This window comes from Hypomesus nipponensis, chromosome 11 (genome assembly GCF_054491055.1).
Source record: "Hypomesus nipponensis isolate SF chromosome 11, ASM5449105v1, whole genome shotgun sequence".
Lineage (NCBI taxonomy): Eukaryota > Metazoa > Chordata > Actinopteri > Osmeriformes > Osmeridae > Hypomesus > Hypomesus nipponensis.
In genome coordinates, this window is record NC_140371.1 from 2,588,633 (window position 1) to 2,607,427 (window position 18,795).

At 48.6% G+C, this 18,795-nt stretch overlaps 1 protein-coding gene across 2 annotated transcripts in view; it reads right to left on the reverse strand.

The window, feature by feature from the left end:
* khdrbs2 (KH domain containing, RNA binding, signal transduction associated 2) overlaps window positions 1–18,795 on the reverse strand; it is a 59,619-nt gene that overhangs the window by 34,750 nt on the left and 6,074 nt on the right. For both annotated transcript variants that reach the window (XM_084710185.1, XM_084710186.1), the window contains exon 2: window positions 14,698–14,825. In XM_084710185.1, coding sequence (XP_084566311.1) covers window positions 14,698–14,825 — 128 coding nt within the window. The remainder of the gene's footprint in view (window positions 1–14,697; window positions 14,826–18,795) is intronic.

The following is an 18,795-nucleotide window of genomic DNA, read 5'->3' on the forward strand; positions in this document are numbered from 1 at the left end:
TCATTGGAAGACAAGCCATAAAATCAGGATGACACGCCATTTGGCATGTCAAAGAACATCTGAAGTACTTTTTCAAAACTCGTCATGAACATTTGTGATTGCGTCGTGGCACACAAAACTTCCAAGAGCACAAATTCAGCGGAGACTCATCCCGGCGCGTCAGAGAAACTGAAGAAATGTAAGAGATTCCGTTTACTGCCTCTCCATCACAATTCAATTCATGCCACTCGGAGGAGGAAAGAGGAAAAGGGTTTTATTTATCTGTACTGTCGCACACGGTAATCTTGTGTAAAACAAAGTCCCAAACAAAACTAAGATACGGTCTTACAGCTACTTAATGTTACTTCCCGGTATCGTGTTGAAGGATTCTGTTGAAGGCTCTTATCGATGTAAAACAGCTTTTCTCCCAGTGGGCTCTCTGGTGCTTCTCTGCTTCCTCTCTGAGGACATTGGATTTATTTGGCCAGAGACAACAATAGGATTAGTATGTGCAGAGCTGCAAAGGTAAAGGTCACAATAACAAAACCGTGATAAGGTAGGGTTCGTAACACTGGGAGAGCACCTGCTATTGTGTGTGTGTCTGTATCTATGTGTGTGTATTTGTGTGTGTGTATGTAAGTGTGTGAGTGTGTTCATATCTGTGTGTGTGTGTTTATTTGTGTGTATGTGTAAGTGTGTGTGTGTGTCTGTCTGTGTGTGTTTATATGAGTGTGTGTGTATGTGTGTGTCCATTTGTGTGTGCTCTGCTGGGAGCCCAAAGGACAGGGTGCTTTGCAAACACCTTGAAGGCACCTTAAAAGCTAACTCTGGGAGGGATTCAAGGTTAGATAGCTGGAGGGGTGTTTATCAGAGGCCACAGTAAATGCCATTTACAGATATGTCACATCCTGTTGTATTGGGCAGTACTAGGAGTGTGTGTTGGGAAAATGGAAAAAGGATGGAATATTACTGGACTGTGTGTGTGTGTGTCCGTGTGTGTCCGTGTGTGTGTGTGTGTGTGTGTGTGCGTGTGTGTGTGTGTGTATGCATGCATCTCGGCCTGACCACATACAAAGATTACAAATTATTTGAGAAAAAAGGCTGTTAAACGAATGCTGAACACATAAAAATCTATTTCATGCCTGGGGCTTATTTGATGTGAATCAATTACATTTCATTAAGACAGCACGGGGTAATATCAACAAAATCAAGTCAAGCAACCAAATAAACACGATAATCATTTAAATTAGGTTTAGGGTTGGGGCACTATCCAATTATCCTGGTCTAGGTACGCCTGCATCTTTATCTAAATCAGCTAGAGTCAGTGGGCAAAAACACAAGCTATTGATGAACATATTGTTGAAAATTTGGCCATGTCGCAAGATTGGCACCATGGTTAGGGGACGTGATGTTTTGGTGGAATGTTTTTGAGATTGTCACGGTTTCTTCCAGCAAATGTTAAAGGCTTAACGCCTCCATCTATGTCAGTAAAACCAGGGGAAGGGAGGTGGAATCTGGCGGGCAGGATTCAAAGGGCAAGAAAAACACAAATAAACCGAACTTCCAGATGGGATTGACTGCCTCTCAGGGACCCTGCAACAAAAGACTTGTCAGTCTGAAGAAGAGGGTGAGGAGGAAGTTAGCAGCGAGAGCACTGCATTAGCAGACAGATCAAATTAGCCCTATGAACCTGAGTTGCTTGTGAAATGGGGAGACATGTTTTTGTTTTGATTCATTTTTCTTTCCCCAAACTATTATGATGTGGGTGCATGTCGCAAATGTTTAATGATATCCTTCACCGAGAAAGGAAAATAACTTGAAGACCAGATTTTCTTGTTTTGAACCTGCGTTGTCATTGTGAATGGACTGGGGGAGAGAAATAACGAAAACACAACAATAATCAGGAGGTTCAGCTTCCAGTGGGCCACAGCCTGATATATTGTATCACAATCTAACTCTCCTGATCAAGTCATGGTATGGAGCTACCGTATGAACAGCGTAGGAAGGTTCTGCAGCACTGCGCAGGCTTGGGCCGATTATAGCTGACAGGGCAACTCCTCAACAGGATGTTTCTGGACTGTCTTCGTGTTTTTAATGATCAGTCCCTTTGGAACTCTGACAGAGCTTGCTTACTTTGCAGAGAGCCAGCACTATTAGACACAGACTTTTGTTCTGCTTAGTCATAACAATGCCCCCATTCCAGCTGTGCTGTTAGACAGAACAGTAAAAATGTTTATCTGGTGGAACATAACTGACGCCTCCCCTGTAACAGGAACACGAGGGCCCAGAAGGGGAACTCTTTGAAGGTTGCCTGTGGCTGCAGTGGGTTTGAGGGTTGATGAAGCTGTCTAGGGAGGGCTGGAGATACACAGTCTGGTAAAGACGACAGTATTTGTGCTGTATTGAGCTGTTGCGTTACATGGAAACAAGAAAGCAGACTTCTGTGATATGTCAATGCTGGTACTCGACAAGCATCGACAAGATATGACATGGATCAAGCCCAAACACAGCAGACTGGACCAGACCAGACCAGACCAGGGAGAGAGACAACCTGACAAGATCAGCCAGACCAGACAAGCCCAACCTAGCCCAGCCTAGTTTAGCCCAGACCAGACCAGACAAGCCCAACCTAGCCCAGTCTGGTTTAGCCCAGACCAGACCAGACAAGCCCAACCTAGCCAAGCCTAGTTTAGCCCAGACCAGACCAGACAAGCCCAACCTAGCCAAGCCTAGTTTAGCCCAGACCAGACCAGACAAGCCCAACCTAGCCAAGCCTAGTTTAGCCCAGACCAGACCAGACAAGCCCAACCTAGCCAAGCCTAGTTTAGCCCAGACCAGACCAGACAAGCCCAACCTAGCCAAGCCTAGTTTAGCCCAGACCAGACCAGACAAGCCCAACCTAGCCAAGCCTAGTTTAGCCCAGACCAGACAAGCCCAACCTAGCCAAGCCTAGTTTAGCCCAGACCAGACCAGACAAGCCCAACCTAGCCAAGCCTAGTTTAGCCCAGACCAGACCAGACAAGCCCAACCTAGCCAAGCCTAGTTTAGCCCAGACCAGACCAGACAAGCCCAACCTAGCCCAGTCTGGTTTAGCCCAGACCAGACCAGACAAGCCCAACCTAGCCAAGCCTAGTTTAGCCCAGACCAGACCAGACAAGCCCAACCTAGCCCAGTCTGGTTTAGCCCAGACCTGACCAGACAAGCCCAACCTAGCCAAGCCTAGTTTAGCCCAGACCAGACCAGACAAGCCCAACCTAGCCAAGCCTAGTTTAGCCCAGACCAGACCAGACAAGCCCAACCTAGCCCAGTCTGGTTTAGCCCAGACCAGACCAGACAAGCCCAACCTAGCCAAGCCTAGTTTAGCCCAGACCAGACCAGACAAGCCCAACCTAGCCAAGCCTAGTTTAGCCAAGACCAGACCAGACAAGCCCAACCTAGCCAAGCCTAGTTTAGCCTAGCCCAACTTAGTTTAGCCTAGACCTGACCAGACAAGCCCAACCTAGCCAAGCCTAGTTTAGCCCAGACCAGACAAGCCCAACCTAGCCAAGCCTAGTTTAGCCCAGACCAGACCAGACAACCCCAACCTAGCCAAGCCTAGTTTAGCCCAGACCAGACCAGACAAGCCCAACCTAGCCAAGCCTAGTTTAGCCTAGCCCAACTTAGTTTAGCCTAGACCTGACCAGACAAGCCCAACCTAGCCAAGCCTAGTTTAGCCCAGACCAGACCAGACAAGCCCAACCTAGCCAAGCCTAGTTTAGCCCAGACCAGACCAGACAAGCCCAACCTAGCCAAGCCTAGTTTAGCCTAGCCCAACTTAGTTTAGCCTAGACCTGACCAGACAAGCCCAACCTAGCCAAGCCTAGTTTAGCCCAGACCAGACCAGACAAGCCCAACCTAGCCAAGCCTAGTTTAGCCCAGACCAGACCAGACAAGCCCAACCTAGCCAAGCCTAGTTTAGCCCAGACCAGACCAGACAAGCCCAACCTAGCCAAGTCTGGTTTAGGCAAGACCAGACCAGACAAGCCCAACCTAGCCCAGTCTGGTTTAGCCCAGACCAGACCAGACAAGCCCAGCCCAGCCCAGCCCAGCCTAACCCAACTTAGTTTAGCCTAGACCAGACAAGCCCAACCTAGCCCAACCAAGTTTAGCCCAGACCAGACAACCCCAACCTAGCCCAGCATAATTTAGCCCAGACCAGACCAGAAAAAACCCAACCTAGCCCAGCCCAGACCAGACTAGTACAGACCTGACCAGTATAAGCCAGACCAGACTAGACCAGCACAGACCAGATCAAAAGTGACCAGACCAGGCAAGGCCAGACCACTACAGACTAGACCAAAACTGACCAGACCAGACCACTCTGAGGATATGCTGCCCATCAGTAAGATGTCAGATCTCCTTCCAGTGGCCTCATGGAACTCTTCCCCCCTCAGGCGCACACATACTCTCAGGCATCCGAAGGCTCAGATCAAAGCACACTTCTATCTGGACAGAGATGACAGCATGTCATAAACCACTTGGTTTGGAGTCCTGAGGTAATTACAGCAACACACACTCTTAAGGCTGATCTGTACCCCTCCCCTTCCCCTCCTGCCCTAACTCTCTCTCACACACACAGTACACACACACAGTACACACACACAGTACACACACAGTGCACAGACTGTGTGTGTATACATGCTGTGTATTTTTATGTGTGCGTTGCCAGGGAAACACACATTGAAGACAGCTCTCTGCTCTGTCTGGAGCAAAAGTAGCCTGATGAGGACCAACAGCAGCCTGGGACCTGATGAGGACTACCAGCAGACCTGAAGAGGACTACCAGCAGCCTGGGACCTGATGAGGACTACCAGCAGACCTGATGAGGACTACCAGCAGACCTGATGAGGACTACCAGCAGACCTGATGAGGACTACCAGCAGACCTGATGAGGACTACCAGCAGACCTGATGAGGACTACCAGCAGACCTGATGAGGACTACCAGCAGACCTGATGAGGACTACCAGCAGCCTGGGACCTGAGGAGGACTACCAGCAGACCTGAAGAGGACTACCAGCAGCCTGGGACCTGAGGAGGACTACCAGCAGACCTGATGAGGACTACCAGCAGACCTGATGAGGACTACCAGCAGCCTGGGACCTGATGAGGACTACCAGCAGACCTGATGAGGACTACCAGCAGACCTGATGAGGACTACCAGCAGCCTGGGACCTGATGAGGACTACCAGCAGCCTGGGACCTGAGGAGGACTACCAGCAGACCTGAAGAGAACTACCAGCAGACCTGAAGAGGACTACCAGCAGCCTGGGACCTGAGGAGGACTACCAGCAGACCTGAAGAGAACTACCAGCAGCCTGGGACCTGATGAGGACTACCAGCATCCTGGGACCTGAGGAGGACTACCAGCAGACCTGAGGAGGACTACCAGCAGCCTGGGACCTGAGGAGGACTACCAGCAGACCTGAAGAGAACTACCAGCAGACCTGAAGAAGACTACCAGCAGCCTGGGACCTGATGAGGACTACCAGCAGACCTGATGAGGACTACCAGCAGACCTGATGAGGACTACCAGCAGCCTGGGACCTGAGGAGGACTACCAGCAGCCTGGGACCTGAGGAGGACTACCAGCAGACCTGAAGAGAACTACCAGCAGACCTGAAGAGGACTACCAGCAGCCTGGGACCTGATGAGGACTACCAGCAGACCTGATGAGGACTACCAGCAGACCTGATGAGGACTACCAGCAGACCTGATGAGGACTACCAGCAGCCTGGGACCTGAGGAGGACTACCAGCAGCCTGGGACCTGAGGAGGACTACCAGCATCCTGGGACGATGAGGACTGCAGAGGACTATGATAAGGACTAAGATAGGGACTAAGATCAGCAACCACCATGCCAACACACTGAAAAGACTAAACATAAAATTACTAACATACAGCAGGAACCACAACTAAAAAAAAAAAAAGATTCAAAGTCAACCTTAAACAAGGTATTGGCATTTCTAATAGTAAAAGGAAGAGTGTTCCATAGCTTAGGGCCTCTGATAGAGAAAGCTCTTTCCCCCATAGATTTCAGATTGCAGGAAGGCTGCTGAAGTGCAAATAAATTGGCAGAATGAATAGAACAGGAGAGAGTTTAGGGTGCAACAAGATTGCAAAGATACTCTGGTGCAATACCATGAACTGCTTAGTGGAGGAGTAGTTTGGAGTAGTTAAGGAACCTCTCTTCTCAACAGCACTGACATGGGTCTGTTTATAGCCTGACTTAAGCTTCTCTCTGATGTGTCCAAGTCCTAGTCATGCAGCAAGAACCTATTGGATGCTTTTCATGAAAAGACGTTCTTGAAAGTCTGTTGACAGTCTCTTTGACTGTCTACTTTGGATAATTAGGACTGAATAGAACATAGCAGAGCCTTGTGAGAGATATTCACTCACCTTTTATTGGATGACTTTGTAGCAGTGCAACTACAGACCAATAACATTAGTAACAAAAACGTAAGAATATAAACAATAGACTAATGCTCTAGTGGCTACAACCATTGCAGTTGCCTGTGTCCCTTTTCTACCTGGTTGTATATTAGATTTAAGTTTGAACTTTACCTCAAATAAATAGCTTATTTATTAATAGCATGAAATTATGGAATCCATGATGAATTGTGAACTGAGAGCCTTTATACAACAGCGCTGACAAGTCCATTTATGTAAGAATTATAAAGCTATCAAACATTGCACAGCCAATCGGTGAACAAGTTAAGAAAGCTTTATTCTTGCAGCCGGCCCACAAGGAGACAAAAACATCACACGCCATTGTGCTACAAAGTTTGTCTGCTAGCATGTTGTGCTATTTAAGCAGCCCCGCTCTTTAGTCATTGGTTAAGACAAAGGCATGCAAATGTCCCATGGCTCTTCTTCATTGGCTCCTTGCAGAGACTTGGCACACGTGTGTGCGTGCGTGTTTACAACATCAACCGTGATTGAAACACAACAACAGGATCTCCGGTCTTGGGGTCGTAAAAGCTCCGTCACATTATGTGTCAACAAATGGTCATTCGCCTTTGCGTCTCCACCCATAGTCTTTGTCACACAGCATATCCTTAAAACAACCCCCCCCCCCCTCTTCTTACTCCTTAGCCCCAAGATAAGGGTCTTGAATGTTTACTCAGAGTTCAGATTTGGGGTTAGGCTCTCTTTCTCTACACACAAGGAATGCTGAACACAGAATCGTTCTTATACAGGATAAATGTGTTACATCTTCAATTTTTCCAACAATTTACATGAAAGTGGCCCAGGTATTTTTCCATGTGTTCCCCACAGACATAACCAGGAACTAGCTGGGAGCAGTGCAAGGCCAGGCGTACTGCCTGCCTGCTTGACATCTACCTCAGTTCACTTTGTTTGGAAGTGACAGCCAACAGTTCACAAGACTATAATCTACATCTGTCAACACTAAACACCGGGCTGTATTACAATGATGTGGCATTAAAACTACACAACATTACATTTAGCAGACGCTCTTATCAAGAGCGACATGGTAAGTACAGGGACATTCCCCCTGAGGCAAGTAGGGTGAAGTGCCTTGCCCACGGACACAACGTCATTTTGGCACGGCCAGGAATCGATCTCGCAACCTTCAGATTACTAGCCCGATTCCCTCACCGTTCAGCCACCTGACTCCCTAAACACTATACTGGATGAAAATGAAGTGTAGGATACTGGACAGGATTCTGGGTGTGGCGCACACAATGAAAAAGGATCATCATTTTATGGCTGTTTTCCCTGGAACAGCTGGAGTGCAGAGTTGGAGAGATGGCGTGGGGGTGGTTGGGGTACACCGTGCTAATCGTTAGTGAACGAGGGTCTTTATGGAACAGGCAGATGCGTCAGAGAGCCAGAGGGTCTACAGCTGGAGGCAGGGCTACCAACCGGACCCTTGAAGAAGACTGTCCCCTCTATAAAGTCATTTTAGTGATTCAATCGTGATGCACTTATTTCTGTACAGCAGTTTGAACTGATACTGAAACCATGACTGAATACCATGATGATTTAATTCGCTTCAAGGATCAGTATCAACATAATTATACTAATTCTCCTTCCAGTCCATGTGAAAATGACGCCTACGCAATCTGCATGGCTCCCTTCCCACTGGTCCTGAAGGCAGGAGATGTGAAGCTGTCAATCAACTGCATGTTGAGCCCATTCTCTCAGAAACCCTCAGAATTGTGCTGATCGATGACAAAGTCAACCTTCATGGAATTTACAGAACAATAATATTCAATTGGCGGACTGTTTTTACTTTCTTTTTTTCCTAGACAGGCAAATTCAGCCTTTAGTGAGTGCAGCAGACAATCAAGGACCAGAAGCATACATTTCTAACAGCATTACAGTGGTTAGGTTAGTGGTTAGTACAATATTGAATCACTACACAGAAGACAGTGTGGCAGCCACAACAACAACATCACATAGTAGGTATAACATTGTAACATTACAGGTGCTGTCTGTGTTAATAACAAACTCTGTAGATAACATTCAAGCCAACACACTTTACTCTAAGGGAAAAGCCAGGTACATCCATATAAACCCACTGATGACTGTTAGATGACTGTTGAATAACTGACTGTAACTCAATCAGTCAGAATGTCTCTGTGGACAGCTTCCAAAAATACAGCGAGACAGAGATCAGAAGGGGGGGGGGGGGGGGAGGGGGAGGACAGAGAAGAACGGCATGTGCTGCTTCATGCAAATGTGCAAATTAAAATCAACCCACTTTAATGAGAACATCAAAGACACAGGGAGCTACAGGACTGGAGCTGAGGCAGAGAGAGAGACTGAGAGAGAGAGACAGAAAGACTAAGAGACAGAATGAGAGAGATATGGGGGAGAGAGAGAGAGGGGGGAGAGAGAGAGGGGGAGAGAGAGAGGGGAGAGAGAGAAAGAGAGAGATGGGGGATAGAGGGAAAGAGAGAGATTAGGGAGAGAGAGAATGAGAGAGAGAAATGGGGGAGAGAATGAGAGAGAAATGGGGGAGAGAGACAGAATGAGAGTGACAGCAACCCGTCCTGAGAGACAAGCAGACTGGCTCTCCTGGCTCTCCAAGAGCACTGAGTCTGACTCCGTTATAACACAGGGATCCAGCCAGACTTAATTACTTTCTGCTATCAGCCTGGAGATGAGATCCACGCGACAGGCCAATCTGACCCTCATCATCACCGGTCTGTGTGTTGGCACTGTGAAGGACTTGACATTTATATAGGAGCTGATTCAGACACAATGTCAATGGATCCAGATCTATTACATCCCCTTTTGGTTACGTCTACATGCAGAACTGAAGCTCGCAGCGTTTACAGTGTTGGTAAACACATTTATATGATACGAGAACGAGAATTCAAAGAAAAAAGTAGCAAAAATAGGAAGTGTAAAGAATATCATGTAGTTAACATCTAATCATTGTTAATCTTTCATGTTTAGTTCCACCCTGATGTACAGTCTGTTTAACTGCCACTCTATAGCTTAGTGGTCAGAGCATCTCACTGCAGATCCAGAGGTTTGGTTTCCAGTTCCCCCATACTCTGTGTTGCTTTGGATAAAGGGGTCTGACAAAAACATCTATGATTGTTATTACTCTGACTAAAATAGCGAGGTGTTATGGGTGTTTTTAAAGGTCCTATTCAAGCACAAGCACAAACAGCTGTGTCTCATTTGAATGAATAAATGAGGATGGCGAGTGGTATGAAGTCCTCTGTACTTGTCGGTGCTGGCTCTGACTCAGGGACCAGCCGGGCAAGGCCAGCAAGAACCAGCAATTAGCAGCACAGTGAATCCACACTTGAACCATGGCTAATCAAAGGGGATGACACAGCAGAATCTCACCTCAGCAGGGCTGCTCTGATGGCTGCTTCTCTGTTTAAGGGTCTGCAACCCCCCCCCCCCCCCCACACACACACACACAAACTGCCCCGGCCACCATGACCCCCACCCCTCCTCCCCCCTTGCCCTCCGTCTGTCTTGCACCTGCCAATTAGCCTGAGCAGAGCAGGACCTCCTCATCCAGGACAAGAGCATGTCAGGATCTTTGTCTTTCTCTCTCTCTCCCTCTCCCTCGCTCTGCCTCTCTCTCTCTTCTTCAACCTGTCCTTTCACCCTCTCCAGTTCTGTCATTATCTCTGTCTGTCTACTCTCTCCATCACTTATCTCACTTTCCCTCTCCCCATCTCTCTTCCTCTCCCCATCTCTCTCTCTCTCCCTCTACACATCTCTCTTTCTCTCTCTCTTCCTCTCTCCATCTCTCTCCTTATCTCTCTCTCTCTCTCTTCCTCTCCCTCTCTCCCTCTCCCCATCTCTCTTCCTCTCCCTCTCCCCATCTCTCTTCCTCTCTCTCTCCCCATCTCTCTCTCACTCCCTCCCTCCCTCTCCCCATCTCTCCCCATCTCTCTCTCACTCCCTCCCTCCCTCTCCCCATCTCTCCCCATCTCTCTTCCTCTCCCTCTCTCCCCATCTCTCTTCCTCTCCCCATCTCTTCCTCCCTCCATCTCTTCCTCTCCCTCTCTTCCTCTCTCTCTCCCTCTCCCCATCTCTCTTCCTCTCCCTCTGTCTCTTCCTCTCCCTCTCTTTCCCCATCCCTCCCTCCCTCCCTCCCTCCCTCCCTCTCTCTCTCCCTCTCTCCCCCTCTCTCTCTCCCTCTCTCTCTCCCTCTCTCTCTCCCTCTCTCTCTCCCTCTCTCTCCCCATCTCTCTTCATCTCTCTCTCTCTCTCTCCCCCTCTCTCCCCATCTCTCTTCCTCTCTCTCTCTCCCGCTCTCTCCCCATCTCTCTCCCTCCCTCTCTCTCCCTCACTCCCCCCATCTCTCCCCCTCTCTCTCCCCATCTCTCTTCCTCTCTCTCTCCCCATCTCTCTTCCTCTCTCTCTCTCCCCCTCTCTCTCCCCCTCTCTCTCTCCCTCTCTCTCTCTCCCCATCTCTCTTCCTTTCTCTTCCTCTCTCTCTCCCCATCTCTCTTCCTCTCTCTCACTCCCTCCCTCCCTCTCCCCATCTCTCCCCATCTCTCTTCCTCTCCCTCTCTCCCCATCTCTCTTCCTCTCCCCATCTCTTCCTCCCTCCATCTCTTCCTCTCCCTCTCTTCCTCTCTCTCTCCCTCTCCCCATCTCTCTTCCTCTCCCTCTGTCTCTTCCTCTCCCTCTCTTTCCCCATCCCTCCCTCCCTCCCTCCCTCCCTCCCTCTCTCTCTCCCTCTCTCTCCCTCCCTCTCTCTCTCCCTCTCTCTCTCCCTCTCTCTCTCCCTCTCTCTCTCCCTCTCTCTCCCCATCTCTCTTCCTCTCTCTCTCTCTCTCTCCCCCTCTCTCCCCATCTCTCTTCCTCTCTCTCTCTCCCGCTCTCTCCCCATCTCTCTCCCTCCCTCTCTCTCCCTCACTCCCCCCATCTCTCCCCCTCTCTCTCCCCATCTCTCTTCCTCTCTCTCTCCCCATCTCTCTTCCTCTCTCTCTCTCCCCCTCTCTCTCCCCCTCTCTCTCTCCCTCTCTCTCTCTCCCCATCTCTCTTCCTTTCTCTTCCTCTCTCTCTCCCCATCTCTCTTCCTCTCTCTCTCTCCCCCTCTCTCTCCCTCTCTCCCCATCTCTCTTCCTCTCTCTCTCCCCATCTCTCCCCCTCTCTTCCTCTCTCTCTCTCCCCCTCTCTCCCCCTCTCTCTTCCTCTCTCTCTCTACCCCTCTCTCCCCCTCTCTCCCCATCTCTCCCCCTCTCCCCATCTCTCTTCTTCTCTCTCCCCCCCCCTCTCTCTCTCTCTTCCTCTCTCTCTCTCCCCCTCTCTCTTCCTCTCTCTCTCCCCCTCTCCCTCTCTCTCTCCCCATCTCTCCCCCTCTCCCCATCTCTCTTCTTCTCTCTCCCCCCCCTCTCTCTCTCTCTTCCTCTCTCTCTCTCCCCCTCTCTCTTCCTCTCTCTCTCCCCCTCTCCCTCTCTCCAAATCTCTCCAAATCTCTCCCCATCTCTCCCCCTCTTTCCCCCTCTCTCTTCCTCTCTTTCTCTACCCCTCTCTCCCCCTCTCTCTCTCTCTCCCCCTCTCTCTTCTTCTCTCTCTCTCCCCCCCCCCCTCTCTCTCTCTCTCTCTCTCTCTTCCTCTCTCTCACTCCCCCTCTCTCCCCCTCTCTTCCTCTTTCTTGCTCCTCTTGCCTCCATCTCTGCTAAGCGATGACAGTTCCGCTGCAGGCGGCAGACCCAGCTAGTCAGACACCCAATCACAGGCCCTACATGTCACATGACATGAAAACTTCATTTTAGGAGGTTATTTAACATTAATATGAGTTCCCCTAGCTTGCCTTTGGTTCCCCAGTGTCTAGAATTTTCGATAGGTGTAAACCAAGCCCTGGGTGTTCTTCTCCACCTTTGACAAAATGAAGGCTCAATTGCTGTTTGAAAATCTCCTCCTAGTGACGTAGATAGGAGCAAGGTTACCTCCCCTCTCTCTGCTTTGCCCGCCCAGATCATCTGGCCCGCCCATGAGAAACTGAACTACCACCGTGCAAGGGCGAGTGCGATATCGGTTTTTCCTGGAGGAACATCATGATGAGCAAACAAATGAAGCTTAACAGTTGCTCAGTGCTTGGATGTACAAATGCAAGCACAAATCTTTTTTTAGTTCCTTCATCTGAGCCTCTGCACAACCAGTATCTTAATTGTATTTTCGCTGGAAATGCGCCGACACAACTTCCCAAAGTTTTGAATGTCTGCGCCAAACATTTCAGCCACTACTGTTTCCCCAATTTAAGACAACACAAAGCTGGCTATGCTGAAATTAAATTCTGGATTATTACTAACTCTCCTTGGTCAAGCTACAAACCTTGCACAAGTAATTTAACTAACGCTAAATCATGTTGTTGCTTTACTGTATATGGTTACGTGCTACCCTTAGAATGTGGCTGTAACATTAGCTCTGCAGCTAACAGCAGAGTTACTGTTGCTAATGTAACTTCGGTAGATGGCATCAAGTGTGTGTGAATACAGACGTTGTAATGCGAGTGTTGTACACTTCTTTGTTATTTGGATAACCGTTCTGCGCTTGGTGTTATGGCTCGCGATATCTGCCTTTCTCCTCATTGAAATGACTGAGTGTGTACCTCTGCAAACCAGGGTGATCAGATGAGAATGGCTAAATTCGAGACATCTTACAGCAACGAGGGCTACGAGCCATTGCGATACATCCGTTGTAAACATTAGCGCATGTTGCCGCCACTCTCCTCCTCATTAACATTTGAAGCTAGACACTGAAACAGCGCGGTTTGAGGAAAGCTCATTGAGGGACTGCTCGTAATGGCTGTATGCACCAAGGCTGAATTTTGGGAGATTCTTAGATACAGTATTGGGGAACCACTAAGGCCTATATAAAAGCATCCAAAAACAGCATTTCATGTGACCTTTAATGAAATTCATTATCACTATTAAAGAAGTAAGGGATAATGCCAAATGCGGTGTACAATATCATCCATTCTATACATTATCCCTTACATAAAGGACGATGCGGAGGCGTGAACCGTTCAACGCCAACGGAGTTGTACGAAGTTATTCCGCTTAAACCATGGTCACTTGCCTGTTTTCTTTTTTTACAAGCATTACAAAGGTTAACGTTTTGCTAGCAAGATTCAAAGACAGTAACATTCTATACGGTTGACAAACAGTAAATACAATTTGACAGTATGTTTAACATCAAGACTAGCTAGTTAACCAGCCATGATATTTATTTGGGGACAATAAATGACAAGATTTTCACAAACAAAGTATCGGCCATATACTAGTAGCCGACGAGGCTACAACCCTTGTAGTACAAGGTGAATAGCGAATGGGATGTTAGATGAGCGGTTACGTGACACTGACACAGTAAATTCAAAAAGGTAGCTAACATTTTAAAATAATTATTGAAGTCACTCGTTGTTGTGATGACATGTTAGCTTGTTACTAGAGTCTTTCAAAATTGTAAACGGAGGCTTTGACTGCGTCCCTGTTGTTATGGTTACTTATTTCAGACACTTTGTACAGGCTCATACTATGTAGCCAGCGCAATATTTTAGAACAGTGAACAGACAGTTTTGCTGTCATTATCAACTGATAACAGACACCCCTGCAGCCAATCAGAATTGAGTATTCACCCAGACCGTGGTATCATTACATTTACATTTAGTCATGTAGCAGACGCATTTAAGTACAGGGACATTCCCCCCGAGGCAAGTAGGGTGAAGAGCCTTGCCCAAGGACACAACGTCATTTGGCCCGGCGGGGAATCGATCCGGCAACTTTCAGATTACTAGCCCGACTCCCTCACCGCTCAGCCACCTGACTCCCTAATAAATGATAACACACACCAACTCTCTGAGATGTGATGAGGAGCTAGGGCGTCTGCCCGATGTTCCAGATAGAGGTGCAGAGGTAGCGGTGATGGTGAAGGTGTGTTGTCTGAGGTGGGTGACTCATTGTGCAGAGCAGGTGCTCAGAAGGTCAAGCCAGGGTGGGGAACACACAGGTCCCACTGCCGACAGATCTTAGTCAGGTCTGTTCGATGGTGTTCCCCGTCACCCTGTTTATCGTGCCTGTAACGAGCAGGTAGATTGATAGATAGATGGATTGGTTTCTTGCTTGGGAATTGGTAGATTGATTCATTTGTTGAGGGACTGGTTGATTGGTTGATTGATTCAATGATAGATGAGAAGCTGAGCAGTGACCCTGGCTGAGCGGTGACCTTACCTTGGGGTACTGCTGAACTGGGATGAGGACTCTCTCTGACAGCTTGATGTTTTTGTTGCTGATGATATCCAGGTACTTCTTCACATCTCCATCCTTCCTCAGTTCGTCCCCCTCGTACTTCTCAATTTCTGAAAGAGAAAGATCAAACAAATCTGGGATCTGTATTTATAGACTACAAATGTCTGTTTTCAATTACAGTAATCAATACAGAAGAGTAATTAACCACATAATTTTTATAAAGGGGTTATAATTACTGAGCAATAAATACATTATTATCTTCACACTAAGGGTGATAGGGACGTAGGAGAAAGATGGCAGTTCCCTGTGAAGGTAAGTTCCCAGTAATGAACATAGCAATGCTACCTGTGGCTACCAAAACGCTTCACAATGAAACCATTTCAACACTCTCCCTACGGAACATGCAACCCCCCCCCCCCCCACAGCCAGTCATCATTCTTCTGTCTATGACTGTACCTGACCTGACACGACGTTCTCCGCATGCCTTCCTGTCTGTCAGAGATGGAGGCGCTGCAGAGCTGCCACTCTGAGCAGTCATTTCCTGCCTGATGAATTTTATAGCACTTGTGAGGATTGAGTGAGATGCTAGGAGCCAGGAGCCATTAAGAAGGCTTGAGATGAAGCTGTCACCTGGGTTCCTGGGGGTAGGGGGGGGGGGGTTCGCTGTCACTGGCAAATTAATACTCAGCAGAAGTAGTAGGGATGAACCTGCACCACTCCTGTAGAACAATACATTGGAGACACAGGAAGAGAGACAAAGAGAGAGAGAGATAGACACAGAAAGAGAGAGAGAGACACTGAAAGAGAGAGAGAGACAGAGGGAGAGAGTGGGAGAGAGAGAGCAGGATAGAGAGAGATAGAGAAAGTGAGACAGAGAGAGAGAGACATTCAGACAGAGGGAGAGGGAGAGAGAGAGACAAAGAGAGAGAGTGGAGAGAGAGAAGGATAGAGACAGAGTGAGACAGAGAGAGACAGAGAGAAGCTGCTTTTGTAATCTATCACCCTCCCCTGCTCATTTCTCTTTTCCCCTCCTCTCTCCTCCTCTTTTCTCTTCTTCCCCCCTCCCCTCTCCTCTCTCCTCTCCCCTCCTCTACTGTTCCTTCCCCCTCCCTCACGTCTCCTCTCTTGTCTTCTCGTTTTCCCTCCTCTCTCGTCCTCTCGTCCTCGCTCTTCTCTCATCCTCCCTCCTCTCTTCAGCCCCGAAGCAGCAGCTAAGTCGTCAACAGCAGACGAGGGACTTGATCCTATCACCATCGTGAGGTCGCAGACTGTATGAATGTGGCAGCATCAGCCTTAACTACCGGCCCACCAGGCTCAGCCCGGCTCAGTCCAATCCCAACACCCAAATGAGTTCCGGCGCCGAGACGCGCCTGTGTGGTACTTCACACTTTCCCTAAAGCCTTTCCATTTGCAGCAGGCAAATTGGCATAAATATAACAGTGCATGATTCCCACAGGCAGGGCCGAGCCCGGATCTCTGTGGATCCAGTGTATAGCGTGCCTCGGTGACCATGCATCGCTCTCCGTTAGCTGGACTGAGGAGTATAAATTGCTTTTTGAAGGGAGGAGGGTGGAGGGAGGGGGTGGGTTTAAGTGCTTGGACATGGTGCATCCAGTGAAACGGCGAAACCGAGCCCCACAAAGTCTGAAATGTTGGCTGCAGATCAGTCTGTGTTGTTCTCTGTGGAGGACAGAGCGGCGAGGCTGGAATAACCAGCTCATTATCTTCTGGTTCGCACTCCCCAGTTTCAGCTCCTTGGGATTTTTAAATGGCTTCATGTCACTTTTGGAATATTGGATATTTTGGCTTGATTATCAAAGATAATCAAACTGCTCCAATTCTTCATGGCGCAGTCCCATTCCAGTCCTCAGCGGCCCCTTCCAAAGAACGTAACCAACATGTCGGGGAGGTGGAATGTACCTGTGTTCCAGTAGGTTTGGACGAACACCGTCAGGGAATGCAGACAGAGTGACTTTCCTCCCATCAGAGGCTCAGTAATGTGCTCAGTCAGCTGTAGGAGAAATTTCTCAGCAGATTGAGTTGCATGGCCCACTTTCAGATGACAATCTGTTTGATTGTGTAAGCAGAACGGGGCTGATGATTGGAACAGGAACAAACCCCTAACCCTTTTCTTTTTTATCCGCCCCTCTCAGCTGACAGGGACAAAAGCAGCTAAACTAACCAAGCCGGAAATCAGAAACGTGTCGAGGACGTCTCTCACTGTGAGAAGTCCTCTCAATAAAGAATGGGGTTTGAGAAGCAGCGGGAGGGAAGCAAGACTCATCTTCTACAAACAGACCGCAGCTTTCTGACGCTGGAGGGAGACGTGGGGCTTTCTAACAGCGACTTCTATTTCGGGTCGGCTTCGCTTTTTCTAAGGCGCCGCTCAAATCTGTGACAACTCCAAACGTACCGGGGAACCACAGAGGAGACTTTTCTACACAGAAATGCTAATGTGCTAAAGTTAGTCTCGGTGAAAAAAAGAATAAAAAAAAAGGAAAAAATAACTTCAAACCTCCTCTAGCTGCACTTATCAACACTCTCCCGCGCCACACTGAGAGAGGCTGGCACGAGGAAAGCAGAGACTCTCATCGACTTGCCAACCTTTGGAGACCCTGAATACCGGAACCTCAGGCTAAGTGAAATCTGGATGCTCCCAGACACTTCCCACGCATGGCCTTGCTTGCACCCAGACTGCTCAGCTACCCCCTGGTTAAACCACGGGAGGGACCTCGGTGACCCCACGACCCCAGACATCTGCTGGCTGCATATGCACCGTCTGGCTCCCTGACACCTGCCTTCTCCCGAGCGCTGGCGAAAGTAGCCCATGACCCCTGGCCAACAGCGGGGCTCTGAAATGAAACATCAACTTTCGCATCTCGAGAATCTGCGACAGCTTTGGGATCCGGCTGGATGGGGAAAGCTGAGCAAAACAGAAGAGAAAGAGGCATGGAGGAGTCTTTGGGTTTGTTTGATTCGTAGCTTTGGATCTTCCTCTCACCATGTGTTCACCGAGTTAAAAACCGCCGACACGCAAGTCTCTTTTTGAAAAAAGTGCTTGTGATTTGGAGACACTAAGCTGTCAGCAGTGCAACAACAAAAGGGATGGCCATGCAGTTTCTGACAGCTTTGTAAGGAAATATCCTCTCTTCTGTTTAAAAGCTGCAAATGTGCCAATTTCTCTTTCAGTTTTCCTGTCTTCCCCCTGTGCTTTTGTACCCCGCCCAGCCCTATCTTTTCTTCTCACTTCCCACCTCTTGCTCTCTCTCTTTCTTTCCCTCTGTCCTTTACTCTTTTTCTCTCTCACACTGTCCCTGTCTATATCTCTGACTCTCTTTACCCCCTCTCTTCCACCGTGAATGTGTTTGGCTAATATCCATTTCAGTGAACTGCGAGGGAGTGCACCTTTCTTTGTTTGAATGTGCTGCATGGAAAAGTGCTTTGTCTTGTCTGGATCTCACCTCCTCCGCAGGAGACGACTTCTATCATAGTCGGTTGTCTTTGGGCACATTACTGAATCGATGTAATTGACCCCCGGAGAATAGTGTTCGTATCAGGGCTAATGCATCACATCCCAAGAAGGCTTGGTGATTCTGCAAGCCCCAATTTGCGGGGGGATTTACTGCTGAGATACAGGAAAGTACACGCCACCATGCTAAGGAAGAGATCCCTGAGTATCCACATAGTACAGTTTAGGACACACAGGTGCCAAGTTTTGGGGATGGGTGTCACGGAGTGAGGAGGGGTAGGACCCAAACGCAGCAGAGGATGCACCCAGGTCGAAAACAGAGGTTTAATAGCAGAACGGGAAACAAGTAGGGTACTCACGCAGTGACAGGAGTAGTAATAATAACAAGACAAAGACTGGACACAAAACAGAAACCTAAATACACAGAACCAAAGGACACAGGTGAAGACAATGACACTAATGAGAACCAGACACAGGTGAAGACAATGACAGGGAAACACTAGGACAGGGCAAAAACAAAAACAACAGGGGGGCACGGCTGTGGCTGTGATAGTGGGTTCGCAATAGGCCAAGCCTAGCGACCAAGCCTAGCGACCAAGCCTAGCGACCAA